This window comes from Sinohyriopsis cumingii, chromosome 8 (genome assembly GCF_028554795.1).
Source record: "Sinohyriopsis cumingii isolate HCF-2022 chromosome 8, ASM2855479v2, whole genome shotgun sequence".
NCBI lineage: Eukaryota > Metazoa > Mollusca > Bivalvia > Unionida > Unionidae > Sinohyriopsis > Sinohyriopsis cumingii.
In genome coordinates this window covers 39,352,467-39,369,267 of record NC_142968.1, presented here as the reverse complement: position 1 = coordinate 39,369,267, position 16,801 = coordinate 39,352,467, and the positions used below count along the sequence as shown (strand labels likewise).

The window sequence follows — 16,801 nt, the reverse complement described above, 5'->3', positions numbered from 1 at the left end:
GAGGGATCATCGTGTCCCAATGGCCAACTATCGCCCGCCTCAAGCCGGGCAGCCCCCGGTCAATAAGGTGTTGACCCGCCATCGTCTGCCTGCTCCAGTGGGTGTCTGGAGCTCAGTGTGTTGTTCAGCATGACAAGCAGACGGTAATTCCACACCAGACAAAAGAAACAAGAAACCAATAAAGAAGACTCCAGCTCTTCGATTTGCAAGCTGGAATGTGCGCACCATGTGTACAGGCATCTCCGACAACCTCAGAGAAGTGGACGACACCAGAAAGACGGCCATCATCGATAGAGAACTCACCAGACTAAATATCAGCATAGCTGCCCTCCAGGAAACCAGGCTCGCCTCTAGTGGCTCCCTCAGAGAGGAAAACTACACCTTCTTCTGGAAGGGTCGAGAACCTGAGGAGCCCCGTCAGCACGGAGTGGGCTTTGCCATCAAAAACAATCTCCTGGCCTCGGTTGAACCTCCCACAGGGGGCACTGAGCGTCTCTTGTCCATCCGCCTCACCACTACTTCAGGTCCTGTCAACATCATCAGTGTCTACGCCCCAACCCTCACGTCATCAGAAGACGTGAAGGATCAGTTCTATGGGCAGCTGGACGAACAGATCAAAGGATGCCCCAAAAATGAACCACTATTCCTCCTCGGCGACTTTAATGCCAGAGTAGGTGCGGACCACGAGTCCTGGCCTACCTGCCTCGGATATCATGGCACTGGAAAGACCAACGAAAACGGCCAGAGACTGCTGGAGCTATGCACCTACCATGGCCTGTGCATCACAAACACCTTCTTCAAGTGTAAGCCACAACACAAAGTGTCATGGAAACACCCCAGATCTCATCACTGGCACCAACTCGACTTGGTCATCACAAGGCGCTCTGCCCTTAACAGCGTCCTCTCCACCAGAACCTACCACAGTGCAGACTGTGACTCCGACCATGCCCTTGTGAGCAGCAGAGTGCGACTACAGCCACACGCGCTACACCGCTCAAAACCAAAAGGACGTCCTCGCATAAACACAGGACTGGTTCAATGCACACCTACCAAGGATGGAACCACAAATCGAGGAGAAACGAAAAGCCTTCATAGCTTACAAAAAATGCCCTAATGAACGGACGCTTGCTGCTCTCAGAAGTGCCCGAAGTAACACCCAACGCATTGCTAGACAGTGTGCGAACGAGTACTGGCAACAACTGTGTGAAGGAATCCAACGCAGTGCCGAGTCCGGACACATCCAAGGCATGTACAGTGGCATCAAGAAGGCTCTAGGCCCTACAGTGAAAGGGGTCGCTCCCCTGAAATCCCTGACGGGAGAGAAGATCACAGACCGTGGGCAACAGATGGCCAGATGGGTGGAGCACTACTCGGAACTATACTCCCGAGAAACGTCAGTCACTGATGCAGCCCTCAGCAGCATAAAGAATCTGCCCACCATGGAAGAGCTCGACAAAGTGCCAACCTTAGAGGAGCTCAGCAAAGCAATCGACTGCCTTCGAAACGACAAAGCACCAGGTAGTGACAGCATCCCGCCCGAAGCTATCAAACGTGGAAAACCAGCATTGATTAAACCACTGCACGACCTACTTTGCCGCTGCTGGGAGGAAGGAGTAGTCCCCCAAGACATGCGTGATGCCACAATTGTGACCCTTTACAAAAACAAGGGCGACCGCAGTGACTGTAATAATTACAGAGGGATCTCGCTCTTGAGTATTGTTGGTAAAGTGTATGCCCGCATCATACTCAACAGGCTGCAGTTGCTGGCAGACCGTGTGTACCCGGAATCACAGTGCGGCTTCAGAGCAGGCAGGTCGACGACAGACATGATATTCTCCCTACGACAACTCCAAGAGAAGAGCAGAGAGCAAGGTCAACCACTCTACATGATGTTCATCGACCTCACCAAGGCCTTTGACTTGGTCAGCAGGAAGGGCCTTTTTGAACTTCTGAGTAAGATCGGTTGCCCCCCAAAACTCCTCAGCATGATAATCTCTTTCCATGCAGATATGAAGGGAACAGTCCTGTATGATGGATCATCCTCAACTTCCTTCCCAATTAACAGTGGTGTGAAGCAGGGCTGTGTGCTGGCACCAACACTTTTTGGGATCTTCTTCTCCCTGCTCCTGTCCTACGCCTTCGACACGTCCACGGATGGCATATATCTACACACCAGGTCTGATGGGAGGCTGTTCAACCTGGCACGACTGCGCTCAAAGACCAAAGTGAGAGCTGTGCTCATCAGGGAGATGCTTTTTGCAGATGACGCAGCTCTTGTGGCCCACACCGAGGAAGCCCTCCAGAGACTGGGAGACCGTTTTGCTGTTGCCTGCACGCAGTTTGGTCTCACAATCAGCTTGGAAAAAACAAATGTCAGCGTGCAAGATACCACCATTGCCCCTTCAATCAAAATCAGCGGTGTCACCCTGGAAGCAGTCAACAAATTTACCTACCTAGGGTCAACCATCAGCAACACTCTCTCGATTGATATGGAGCTGGACAGAAGGCTTGGAAAGGCAAACACCATCATGGCTCGATTAACAAAGAGGGTTTGGGAAAACAACGCGCTGACAGAGCACACCAAGGTCCGAGTCTACCAGGCCTGCGTTCTCAGCACCCTTCTATATGGAAGTGAGACGTGGAGTACCTACATGAGGCAAGAACGCCGGCTCAACTCCTTCCATATACGGTGCCTAAAACGCATCCTGAAAATCAGCTGGCAAGACCGTGTTCCACACAGCGAGATCCTGCAGCGTGCAAGTACCCCCAGCATGTACTCCCTGCTAATTAAACGCCGCCTTCGATGGCTGGGTCACGTCCGACGCATGGAGGATGGAAGGCTGCCAAAGGACATCTTATATGGACAGCTGGCCACTGGCATGAGAAGAGTCGGACGCCCCTCACTCCGTTTCAAAGATGTGTGCAAGAGGGACATGAAGGCATGCAACATTTCACCCGATGGCTGGGAAGACCTGGCTGAGGACCGAGGCACCTGGAGACTGATTGTAAACAATGGCATATCAGTCGCTGATGCGAGGAGAGGCCAGTTGGCGGCAGAGAAACGTAAGAGAAAGAAGAACGCAACAACAACCACAGTAACGCAGACTTCCCAGTATGTCTGCACCAACTGCAGTAGGGACTGTCACTCACGTATAGGCCTGCACAGCCACAGCAGACGTTGCCAACAGAGACAGACAACACCCCAAGGGCGCTATTCGCATGGTCTTTCGAGACCGAGTCGCCAATGATGATGATGATGAATCAGCTGTCTTAAGGGGGGGGGGGATTTATCATCGCCTTCATTAAGAAAGATAGGATTGTATTCTTTGGACACCTATTTCTTTATTAAATTTCAATTTTAAGATACTAATCGGTTGCTTACGGATAATCAAAGTGTTATTTAAAAATGAAAATATATCCAACTGAACTCTTTTCTTGGACTTAAGCGTCCTACAAGTCCGCGATATATAAAACACAAGCGGTTGAGAAACTATTGTATGGTCGAAAAATAAACCCGTCTCCCCTATAATTGTAAACATACAGCGTACGGCGATATACTGCGAACAAGCAATGTCTGACCACAGGAGTCTGACGTTTTATCAATAAAGTACGATGAGATCTCTGATAACACGAAATCACCTTATCGGTACTATAAATAAACACGATGAGTGCAAGCGTGACCTTAGCCTCCGCTCGATTCGACTTTTGTCACGCATCTTTTATCACTTCAGAATCGCCAAAAGACGGAAAAGCTACACATATCCATTCAAAAGACAGCAACGTACCAACGAATAACTCTCGAAGGCTATCGCATGAATCTAATCGGGCGAATTAAACTTTATTTTCACCAGTATGGTCACAAAGTCTTCCTACAGGGCACCATCAGGCGGAAGTAGCCGATTTCACAAGATTCTACCCTACAGTAAATACGCGTTAGGGTCTAATACTCGTACCGATCACGGAGCAGTAACTGTGTTATCTTTTAATACTACCGAATCCAGCATCCGTCTTGGCTTCAGTATTGGAAGTGTGTTGAAGTCATCAACCGTCATTTCTACTATCCTTTACTTTAACTGGATATTTCTATTCAGGAAATTTATATAAAATGATCATATGATACAATCTGAAATAAAAGGCAAGTTAAATATTTTACTGTGTGAAATAACTTTCAAAGTGGTATACATCCCGTGGCAGAATCGGCTACTTCCGCCTGATGTTGTCCCGTAGAAAGACTTTGTGACAGTAATGGTGAAAATAAAGGTTCATTCGCCCGATTAGATTCATGTAGTGGTCCTCTGAGAGTTATGCATTGGTACGTTACTATCTACTGGATGGATATGTGTAGCTCTTCAATCATTTGGCGATTCTAAAAGCGATAAAAGACGCAGGAGAAAAGCTGAATCGAGCGTAGTGTTGGGGTCACGCTTGAACTCGTTATGTTAATTTATAGTACCGATAACGTAACGTTCATGTAGTCAGTGTTTTCATCGTACTTTATTGATTAAACGTCAGACTCCTGTGGCCTGACACAGGCATACTATCACAACACTGGCAGGCGACTGACAGACCCTACTATCGGTTACAAACGCTGTTGTCTGTTTCAAATGTAACCGTGACTAACTTCAGATACGTAAATGGATCATCCCAACTCGTATTCCTGCTGATTCTGATTAGTGGAAATGATGGCACTTGAAACACAATCTTAGCCATCTTATTTTAATAATTCACCATGAAAAAATTCCAACGAAATCACAGTGGGTCCTTTTCAAGAGAGGCGATCGGTTAAAACATTTTTCCTCAACGGATTATATCGAGCGTACACGAAGTGACTGGATCTTGATCAATAATCAGCTTCTCGTTATTGCATGAGATACGGTCAGTCGGCGTTCGCTGTGAAACACATTCATGTTTGTAAACATGGAGCGTTGTGAAACTACAGTATACAACTTACCTATACTGGAACCGAACAGTATACAGTAGACTGCAAGTATCCCGTACAGACTGTAGAATGGCACGAACATCGTAGAGAAACCTGCGATAGTGAGAGCTAAATTATTGATAAGTAGAGGATCGGACCAGGGTTTATCTGACACATAGCCGACGAGCAAACGCGCCACTGTGTTTATTATTCCAATAAGTGATATCAACCAGGCGCCTTCTGAAGCAGTCATCCCGAAGTCCTCTGCTAGCACCGGAATGTAGTTGAAAGGAATGAAAAAACCTGTAATACATGACAAATAATATGCATCTTTATAATTTAGGTGTGGCAAGTGGCGAGAGATACATTATAAACAATCTCAGAGATTATTATATTCAAACTGTCGCATTGTACTGGGAATGAAGAATTGGATGTAATTCAACGTAACACTGTTTAAAATGAAACGTTACGGGATTCTGCCATAATTAATTGAGTGTAAATTGTCTATAGCTTTGACCTACTTGATTTATTCGCTCCTTGGTGCATTTAAGTTATGTTAACAGTAGACCTTGTAAATAAAATTAAGTAAACTATTCTAACGCACGCCTTCTAATCAAATGCAACATATTCCCTGAGGTGGCGCTCTACAGTTTCGTATTTTGCATGGATCAGAATTTTAAAGAAAAAGAATTTTCATGGCTTTCCTCATTGGTTATACTGGCTATTTAAATAAAGACCTTGTATATCTTAGGTTTAATTCAAAGAACCTTTAATTCCTTTTATTTTGGTGTATGATTGATGGGTATAATATGGGTTATAGAGTATACAGCTTGGCTTTACTCCAGATGTGCACCTTTCAAAAAAGTGCTAGCTCCACTTGGTCATTTTCATTTCCTGAACTTCAGAGGTAAACTGTATAAAAAAAGAGTCCATAACTTTTGTTTACATGTTATATATTTGGTAATTCATTTATTGCACTTCCAGAAGATGGTATTGTCTAGTCTGGCAAGATTCATTTTCCCTATTTTAATAGCTGCCATGGATAGTGTACTCTAGCTTAATTCAGGCTGATTGTTTAGCACAAGGGAGCATTCATTTTAGTTAGCAGCGTGCTTAGATCATGAAAATTTTCCAAAAGTACAATATCCAAAGAAATATCATCCACATTACATTAATGTAGCATATAGGCATGCCAACATTCTCTCCATTGTGCATGTTTTAAATGCAAACAACTTCACCTTACATACGTCCCTCTCTCAAAAGTACATAATAACTGGTGAGCGCCCCCCGAACGTTTGGCCCACACCGTGATACAAGTTGCCTTGGTGGGGGAAAGTAGTTCATAGTCATTATTGGGTATTGAAGATATAACGGACAAATTATTACATCTGCATTGTGTGACAATTTTAGATTTTCGGTTTCTATACAAAAGGCACTAAATTATTTATGGAACTTCTGGAATAGAAAATCTGGATCAGCTTTCGAATTCAATCTTCATTTCATGTAAAAAGTAAATATTAACTTTATTCTACTTACCAAACATGCAGAGGAGGCATGACACACCGTAGACAACAAACGTAGGACTTTTCAGTAATGAGAAGTCGAACATATCTGAGAAGACACCACATCTTCGACCTCTACTCAATGCGCTAGAATCTGAATCTAATCTGGTCATGCTTCTAACATATTCTGTTCTATTCTTCGCTTTTTTAAATTCCGGTATGTTCTGAATACTTCCACTATAGAAAACATCTTTTCTGTTCAGAGGACTGGTTCTAAGTTCACGCGACTGTCTTAGTTTCTGTCTGGTTTTAGGTTGTATTTCAAGATCCTGGCTAAAACACAATCGTGCAATTTCGTAGTTTCTTGCCATTTCTTCTTGTATCTTTATTTCTGTTAGTTCCATTGATCTCCACTTGTAAATTGGTTGTTCTTTTGAATTTTTCAACTCTTCATCACACGTATTAAATACTCCTTGCTCTACTCCATTTTCATCCCAAACCATAATTTTCACAGGTTGGGGATTTGCGTGATTTTGAGTGACGTCATTTTCAAGAAAGCACGTGCTGTCATCAGTTGAAACTATGACCGTATTCATATATTCTAGAGGACGGAATAAGGATGCAAACACAACACCATTCAAAATAATGCCTGAAATTATCCACATGGCGCCCTTCCAACCATATTCCGACAGAAGATATTCACATAGCGGAGCAAAAACGAATCCTCCGAAACCGGACCCACAAACGGCAATTCCAGTGGCCAACGCGCGCCTCTTTTCGAAATACTGGCCAACCATGACAATGGCAGGAAGATACAAGAAACCAAACCCCATCCCTGAAAGAAAATTGAACGAGTTTCCAGTTTCAAAATATCAATGGTGTCAAGATAAACATTTCATTTCTAAAGATTAGCCAGAACAACGTTTGAATTTATTCAAGTGCAATTTGTGCTGGTGAATTGCATCTTGTGGGTAGTATGAATCCTTTGTATCGCAATGCATATGCTAATAATACAAACTGCTTTAACACAGTGGCAATACTCGCCTTATAGCTTCAAGTGAAACTAGAACAACTAACGATACAAACCCTGCTTCCTCGCACGCATCTCATCACCTGCCAATTTTGTTTTACATACAATACTTTATACACCATATTGGTGTGTTATTATTCTCTTGTAACTAATCGTAAATCTATTATTATTATTCAGGGGCCCCGAGTGGCCGAGTGGTCTAAAGCGCTCTTCGTTACGGATCACTGCCATCTCACCTCTGTCTGCGGCGGTTCGAGTCTAAGATTCAGCCAATGTGGGCATGTGAGAAAGCTTGCCAGTAGCTTCTCGTGGGTCGGTGGTTCTTTCCGGGGTTTTCCGGGTTCTTCCTCCACCATTAATACTGGCCGCCATGTATAGCCTATCGTGCTGAAAAATGGCGTTAAACCCCACAACAACAACAACAACAACAATTATTATTATTCAGTCAGTTATTGGCATGAACACTATAATCAGTTCTTGCTTGTATCTTCTTCAGTAATCCCTTCATCTTTCTTCATGATCAAATTCCAGCAAACGGTTCTCAAAACATTCTGCGGAAACATGCAAGTACATAAAAACAGGGTCCCGTTTCTGCTTTCCTGGCAGAGGAAGACACAACAATGTTTGTGTTGATAAGTACCCTTTGAATGTATATGATTTCAAAATCACTATAATCAAATTTACTTCACATTTTCAAACTTTAATCTTCAGCAGAAGGTTCGTGCTGAAAATTTGTTTTATAAATATCAGGACTGATATATACTTTCCGATTGAAGGGAAATGTATTTTTGTTTTAAATTTTCATTGTATACTTTATCATATGACAGGGGAACAAATATGTTTCAAAGTATACTGTATCTTGTTTTTATATCACATGACAGTGGAACAAATATATTTCGTAATATACTATATCGAGATTTTATATCACATGACAGTGGAACAAATATATTTCACAACATACTATATCGAGATTTTATATCATATGACAGTCGAAAAAAAAATGTTTCATTGTACACTGTATCGATATTTTAAATCACACGGCAATGGAACAAACACTATAGCGAGATTTTATATCACATGACAGTCGAACAAATGTTTCATCGTACATTTTATAGAGATTTTATATCACATGACAGTGGAACAAATATATTTCGTAGTACACTGTATCGGGATTTTATTTCATATCTTGCTATGATACGGATGTACGGATAATTATGTGATGTGCATGGAAGATTATTGTGATATCCTAGGATAGCTGTATACATAGAAATGTCCCAAAACCGGCCTTTATGTAATCCGGCTCCTTCAATAACCATGTCCTTTCTTTAATCCGGACCCGTTCAAACCAAGTTCCCTCTCTAACCCGGTTCCAAGGTAACTAGACTTCCTCTGTAACCTGTCTCCTTTTGTGAAGCAAATTTGCTCTGCAGACTTACCACAAACGTGTATCCTCTTTAAGGCCCTACAACTACAGATTGGACACCTATGTAAAACGGCCAATATATTTGGTCCGCCAGTGTCCGATTATGGGGATGTTTATAATATTTATCCTGGAAGATGACATACTATGTTGCAACTCCATATGGAGAGTTCGAGACATACAACACAGGGTGAAATTTCCGTTAATTCCATGTTTTAATGTATTCTTTACCTCCGATAAAACCGTACAGAATAATCATTGCCTCGACATTCGGAGAGAATGTGCACAGGAAAAAGCCTGCAGCGGACAGAAGCGCTCCGAACATACCAACTTTCCGGCATCCAAACATGTTAACAAGTCCGCTTGCGAGAGGACCTGCAATTAACGCAAAAATACAAGTCAATGAACATGAAAGTAGTTTTTTAATGATATATTTAGGCATACATTTTGCCATTCCATTCTTCTTATTTTTAAACATGTACTAAAATATTTTAATTTTGCAGCTTGAAAGATAAAAGTTTCCAACCAGTGCTTGTGGTTAAGATTCAATCAATATTTATATCTGCATATATCTCTACATCAATGGAATTCACTATATAAGTCAACCTTGGATAAACTTCTTTCAGTCTTTGAATTTGGAGTCAAGAGCTTTACGCAGGTAAAGTGGTTCAAAACGATTTCTAAAGTTACCTGCAGTAAATATAGGCTGCTGTAACGAGTGATATATAGGAGTATATAGTACCTTTATTAAAGTATACAAATCGAATAATCCGGGCAAAGTTATATTTCCAGTACCTATTGTAAGATAAGTTCCATTTAGCACCGAATTTATCCAGGACGTGGCTCCTTTGCTCTGTCCAAAGTGATTCACAAACTCTTTAAAGAAGACTCCAAACGTGAAAGCGACTCCATCTACGAGAAACCCTACCATAAAGGATGCAAACGTTATCACCCAACCCCAGCCTCCATCCGGGGGAATCTGTTGCTGAAGTACTCGGTCATTTGGGACTCTTCTGCTCTTGCCTTTTGCCACCTTCCTAGTTTCTGTTTTACTTTCCTCCTTCATCTGAAATGTACAGTTTCATGAATGCATGGAATACACTAAACACATAAGTTTGTTTTTACTCTTTGTCTCTGGTCAATGAGTTCATATCCTGTACCCCTAAAGTAAGAATGACAAACGATTCTTATCCGATCGTAACAAAGGCAAGCGAAACCTATCCCTAAAGTAAAAAGGACAAGCGATCCCTATCCCTAAAGTAAAAAGGACAAGCGATCCATATCCCTAAAGTAAAAAAGACAAGCGATCCCTATCCCTAAAGTAAGAAGGACAAGCGATCCATATCCCTAAAGTAAAAAGGACAAGCGATCCATATCCCTAAAGTAAAAAGGACAAGCGATCCATATCCCTAAAGTAAAAAGGACAAGCGATCTCTATCCCTAAAGTAAAAAGGACAAGCGATTCCTATCCCTAAAAGCCAAGATACGCTTCATTTCTGACTCATATATATATATATATATATATATATATGCTTACCTCTTGTACGCTGATTTCATAGCTTTAAATTCCTTTATATATGAATATCATACGAACACACTTTCAATAATGTTTTACTCAAAGTGTGCAAAATACGCAGTAAACGTGCCAAAGAATATAGTGACTGTACATTTGTAATATTTAGTGGGTTGGGTGGGTCTGGGACCCCCATCTGACTAGGCCATGATATCGTCATTGTTCTGCTGAGGTACAGTTAAACATTAATACATAACTATCTACCTAGATACACTGAAGCAAGAAGTAAATTCATAATCTATACTATTGCAGGTTATATATTTCTTTGCTAGACATCACTATAAACTGCCACACTGCAGACATCGTAGCGATATGACCGGAAAATGGTTACAAGTACATTACAAAATCAAATAACACACACACACACACACACACACTTTTCCTTGACAGGCAGCAGTAAATAAATATGTGTACACAGGTAAAATAACATAACATTCGGCATATTGCCAGCAATTCTTCACACACACACACACACACACACAAGCTCTCTTTCTTTCACACTGTTCGTCCATAACCGATATTGTGAATTTAATGCGGAACGTGGACACAGTCGGAACATACAGATTGATTTTACCCATCGGAAACAAGGTCATGACCCTTACAATATGTGAAGGGTATAGTTAATAGTGCTCCATAGTTTTAAATTTTGTTCGATTATACCACTCTAAATTTTCTATTCCTTCAGTCTACCTTGCTTTATTTCATTCCATTATTTATTTAAAACCTGAAATATATTTTTTCAAATACAAACATTTTTAGGAATTACCTGCTGTTCCTTCCGACTGATCAACGTTTTTCAAACCTTGATCTTTGTAGTTGTTATCTCCATGGCAAAACAAATACTTTTCAAACACCGACAGAAATTTTCTTTTTTCTTCAGCATACGTAAGCAAAACAGTTGTGCACTGTTCTGCCGATAACATTAGATTAACAGATAACCATTGATATACCGATGATGCAAGCGGTTGATACTTTTCGTACAATATCGACACTGTTCCTCCAATTATTGCACAATTTTGCATGTACACAGTAAACTAACTCTTGTCACATATGACCCATATCTTTTCAAGTTAAATACAAGAGCTGTTTATTCTTCGAAAACAAAATGCACACGATCTAATTTCGAGTTTTCGAGTGACATTTGCAGGATAATTCTGAAAATGGGAAACTACATCCAAAACAACTCTCAGCTTTCCGTGCAGAATGACTTGAGGTGTTCCGGAAAGTAATCAATATCTGGGGCTTCCAGCTCTGGCAATAAATAGAAAACATGGCTTAACTATGACTTCATTACCATCCGCAAGTTGCAAACTAAATTAAAGAAATCACTTCGTTCGTTTAGAAAACAAATAAATGAATACAACATAGTGTGATAAGGATATATTCTCCACCAGTCAATTATAAAAGAGCAATAAACAACAGATTGATGCAGAATTTACTATATTCGCTACTGTGATAACAATTTTAAGTAAGAGTTCGCGGAATAAACCATGCCTTTATTTCAAACATTCACATCCAAGAAAAGCAAGCCCGTATAGCGTAACACAGAGGATTAAAATCTTCGTACATTCACTGGAAGCACAATCATTGTTTTACGAACCTTAATCATCACATCACAGTCCTTTACCTCAAGCATTTTTAACAACATGGCGTCTCAGTTAATGCAGACATGTTTTACTTCTGAAAGTTAAAATAGTTCCAACATGGAAATAACTGTAGTATAATCCATTTATTTTTAACTCATGGAACCGCCCGATACGTTGTGGATGTTTATCATTCAGTCTGTGTTAGCCTAATTGTTGTTAGTATTCTGTAAGTTTGGATGAAACGTAACCTTTGACCATGGTCATAAAAAAAATCAAAAGTAAACTAGCTTAGATTCGACGAACGAGTATGCGTACTGCATGTCAATTTTCGTATGGTACTCGATTAAACAAGAGTCCCTCAAAAGGGCTTTCGCTCTACAGGGCAATTTTTTTCTCCGAAATTCAAGCTGAGACCATTTGTAACTATTGAGTGTCCAAGTTATCTCAGATATTAGCTGCTGTGGTACACATATTTTATGTCAGCTTGGTACCATCTCTATTTAGGACAAAGTGGACATCATGAGAAGCCTTTTGGTAAAAGCCACGTGTCGTAATGATCACCATATCCATGAAGTACTGACAAAATGAGTTTTAAACTATTGTCGTGGCAGCTATACTGGATGTACAACTGACACCATTTCCATTTAGGTCCATCTAGGTATCATAAAAACGTCCATTGCTAGATAACCCCATTCTGACATGGACAGCCATTTGGAGAGAAGTAGAGATAGCAATATTTGCAAGATATGACTTTTAATTCATGTTGAATAGGTGTTGACTGACACCATTTCCATTTAGGTCCATCTAGGTATCATAAAAACGTCCATTGCTAGATAACCCCATTCTGACATGGACAGGCATTTGGAGAGAAGTAGAGATAGCAATATTTGCAAGATATGACTTTTAATTCATGTTGAATAGCAATAACACGATTTTCCACTTGACTGATATTGGACGTCAGATAGAGGCACCATTTAAGACCAACTGGACATTATAAGAAGTCTTCTGGTGAAAATATGAATTTTATGTTCAGGTAGAGTTGTGATAACAAGTATTTTGAGATGTCTGCGATGGCGGCTGTATTGGATGTCAGATCGGCATTATTTTGTTTCAGAACAAGCAAGACATCATAAGAAGTCTTTCAGTGAAAACCACGTGTTAATTTGACCTTCCACGTGGGATATGTAGTAAAAATAAGATTGTGAAAGTCCAATCGGCATCGTTTTTATAGAGAACCAACTAGACAACATCAGAAGTCTTGGAGTGGAAACCCTATGTTGGCATGACCATCCATTCAGGAGAAGCAGTGATACGATTTTCAAGATGGCTGCCGTGGCGGCCATATTGGGCGTCAGATCGGCACCATTTTCATTTAAGACCAATTAGATATCATAAAAAGTCTTTTAGTCAAAACAACTTGATATCCATTATTATCCATGGATGAGGAGTAGTGAGAACAATATGTTCAAAATAGCTTACGTGGTGGTCATACTTGATGTCAAATCGGCTCCATTGTCATTTGAAACCAATCAAACATCATAAGAAGTTTTCTAGTGAAAATCACGTGCTCTGGATGAGTAGCGCTACCAAGATTTTCAATATGTCTGTGTATCACCATTTTCATTTAGGACCATGTAGACCATGATATGAATGTGTGTTGTGTGTAAAGTTTGAATGCAATAATGCAAGTAGTTTATTAGGAGTATTGCTAACAAACAAGTGCTAAAAGACGGACGGACGGACGGACGACAGACAACGAACTACAGATCATTTTATAAAATTTTCTGGTCTATGACCTGATTTAGCTATATATCGTCAAATTATTTGCAAATTTTTGGATAAGATACAAAATATTTACAACAGACGTTGGGTCCAAATCTCAACATCAACAACCTAACAAGAAAACAAAAAAGGGTTCAGTGGACCGCATCTTATCGCCTATGAATGGGTAAAGGCGCTCAGGCAGCAAAGACAGGAAACCTTAACATAACTGGGTGTCAACGTCAGGCACTTAGTAACCCTAACATGAATGGGTGTTAACGTTATGCACACACTAACCCTAACATAACTGGATGTCACCGTTAGGCAGATATTAACCCTAACATAACTGGATGTCAACGTTAGACACATGTTAACCCTAACATAACTGGATGTCAACGTTAGGCTGACATTAACCCTAACATAACTAGGTACATAGTAACCCTAACATAAATGGATGTCAACGTTAGGCAGACAGTAACCCTAACATGACTGGATGTCAACGTTAGGCACATGTTACCCCTAACATGACTGGATGTCAACGTTAGGCACATATTAACCCTAACATAACTGGATGTCAACGTTAGGCAGATATTAACCATAACATAACTAGGTACATATTAACCGTAATATAAGTGGATGTCAACGTTAGGCAGACAGTAACCCTAACATGACTGGATGTCAACGTTAGGCACATGTTACCCCAACATGACTGGATGTCAACGTTAGGCACATATTAACCCTAACATAACTGGATGTCAACGTTAGGCAGATATTAACCATAACACAACTAGGTACATATAACCGTAACATAAGTGGATGTCAACGTTAGGCAGACAGTAACCCTAACATACGTTAGGCACATATTAACCCTAACATGACTGAATGTCATCGATAGGCTGATAATAACCCCAACATAACTGGATATCAACGTTATGCACATATTAACCGTAACATAAGTGGATGTCAACGTTAGGCAGATAGTAACCTTAACATGACAGGGTGTCACCGTGAGGCACATAGTAGCCATAACAAAACTGGGTGTCACCGTTAGGCACACAGTAACCATAACATAGCTGGGTGTCAACGTCAGGCACTAAGTAACCATAACATAACTGGCTGTCACTGTTAGTCACATAGTAACCCTAACATAACTGGTGTCACCGTTAGGCACACAGTACTCCTAACATAACTGGATGTCACCGTTGGGCACATAGTAACCCTAACAGAACCGAATGTCACCGTTAGGCACATAGTAACCCTAACATAAATGGGTGGCAATGTCCGAAACTTAGTAAACTTAACAAAACTGGCTGTCACTGTTAGGCGCAAAGTAACCTTAGCATAACTGGTGTTACCTTTAGGCTCATAGTAGCCCTAACACAACTGGTGTCACCGTTAGGCACACAGTAATCCTAACATAACTGGATGTCACCGTAAGGCACACAGTAACCCTAACAGAACTGGGTGTCACCGTTAGGCAGAAAGTAGTATTAGTTTTAGTTCAATACAGAAAATGATGTAGAAGATATACGGCTATAAAAAAACTTTCACACACAAAACCAGAAATGTGACGTCATCAATGCAGAAAATGCAAGAAAGACTGAAAATCCTATCATATCAGGATACCAACTTGAGTTTATAGTGATTGTATCTCACTGTTTCTGTTGAATACATTCATTGCTGAAAAAGATATTTTAACTCCAAGAGATTTTAACACATAATCTTCAGTTCTTAATTCCAGCGATATCTCACGAGATGCGAAATCTAAAATCCACAGTCGTTATTGACTGTCCTGGAATATAAATCTGACTCACTAACTGGCCACTATTGCAGTCCAATATTGGCATGCAAATGTGACTCACTGACTGGATAGGCCTGCAATGTAATAATGGCATGCCAATGTGACTCAATAATTGGCCAAGATTGCAGTCCATTAATGGCATGCCAATGTGAGTCACTGACTGGCTAGGCCTGCAAGGTATAAATGGAATGCAAATGTGACTCACTGATTGGCCATTATTGCAGTCTAATACTGGCATGCAAAATGTGACTCACTGACGTGCCAGGCCTGCAAGGTAATAAAGACATGCCCATGTGACTCACTGACTGGCCTGGGATGCAAGGTAATAATGGCATGCCGATGTGCCTCACTGTCTGGCCAGACCTGCAATATAATAATGGCATGAAAATGTGACTCACTGACTGACGAGGCCTGCAAGCCTTACTGATTGGTCAGGTTAGTAATCTAATGTCTGGAATGCAAATATGACTCCCTGACTGGCTAGCAATCTAATAATGGCTTGCAAATCTAATTCACTGATTGGTCAATCTAGCAGTCTAATACTAAAATGCAAATGCTACTCACTGACTCAAAGGGTTGGCAATCTAATACCATAATGAAAATAGGACACGCTGAAAATGTGATTAGCTGATAGGCCTGGCTATCGATCTAATATTAGGATGAAACTGATTAACTGATTGGCCTGGCTATCGATCTAATATTGAGATGAAACTATTACTTACTATAATGGAGACAATAATTCACAGCATGGTTCGAGCTTGCAAAGTTGAAATCTGAAAATACAAGGGCGTAGCAATAACAACGAGAACACCATCTTTTAAGACAGACTACTTGTTTTGAGAAATTTGATGTTACAGGATCTTCAATATGCAGACTAAAATGGAATCTAAGTTGCATATTTGTGTGTGTGTGTGTGTGTGTGTGTGTGTTTGTGTATGTGATGAAATCGCGTCCGCCGCACCTCCGCCAGCAGCACATATGAACACCCATACTCCCATCTCTGTTCGGAGTCAATTCGTATTAACTAGTAACTCACGAAAATATTCCTTCGAAACTATTGAAAAAACACTATTGGGACATATGCGCCTGTGTTCCCATTTTGGCACTGTAGATGTATACGACTATGTTTTCCGCTGTAATAATAATGTGTATGAAAATGAACAAGTCGCACCCAATTAACAGCAATAAATGAAATCAAATGTTCAGAGTA

General features: G+C 40.8%; 1 protein-coding gene across 10 annotated transcripts in view; it reads right to left on the bottom strand.

The window, feature by feature from the left end:
* Positions 1 to 16,801, bottom strand: part of LOC149793319 (monocarboxylate transporter 14-like) — a 47,142-nt gene that overhangs the window by 4,073 nt on the left and 26,268 nt on the right. For 4 of the 10 annotated variants that reach the window (XM_089967292.1, XM_089967290.1, XM_089967293.1 and 1 more), the window contains 6 exons: positions 16,314 to 16,364; positions 15,846 to 15,954; positions 9,666 to 9,936; positions 9,102 to 9,245; positions 6,455 to 7,255; positions 4,952 to 5,221 (listed from right to left, as the gene is read on the bottom strand). In XM_089967292.1, the coding sequence (XP_089823418.1) occupies positions 4,952 to 5,221; positions 6,455 to 7,255; positions 9,102 to 9,245; positions 9,666 to 9,936; positions 15,846 to 15,926 (1,567 nt within the window). In that variant the 5' untranslated portion in view covers positions 15,927 to 15,954; positions 16,314 to 16,364. The remainder of the gene's footprint in view (positions 1 to 4,951; positions 5,222 to 6,454; positions 7,256 to 9,101; positions 9,246 to 9,665; positions 9,937 to 15,845; positions 15,955 to 16,313; positions 16,365 to 16,801) is intronic. The other 6 variants (XM_089967296.1, XM_089967298.1, XM_089967294.1 and 3 more) reach the window with 2 other exon arrangements.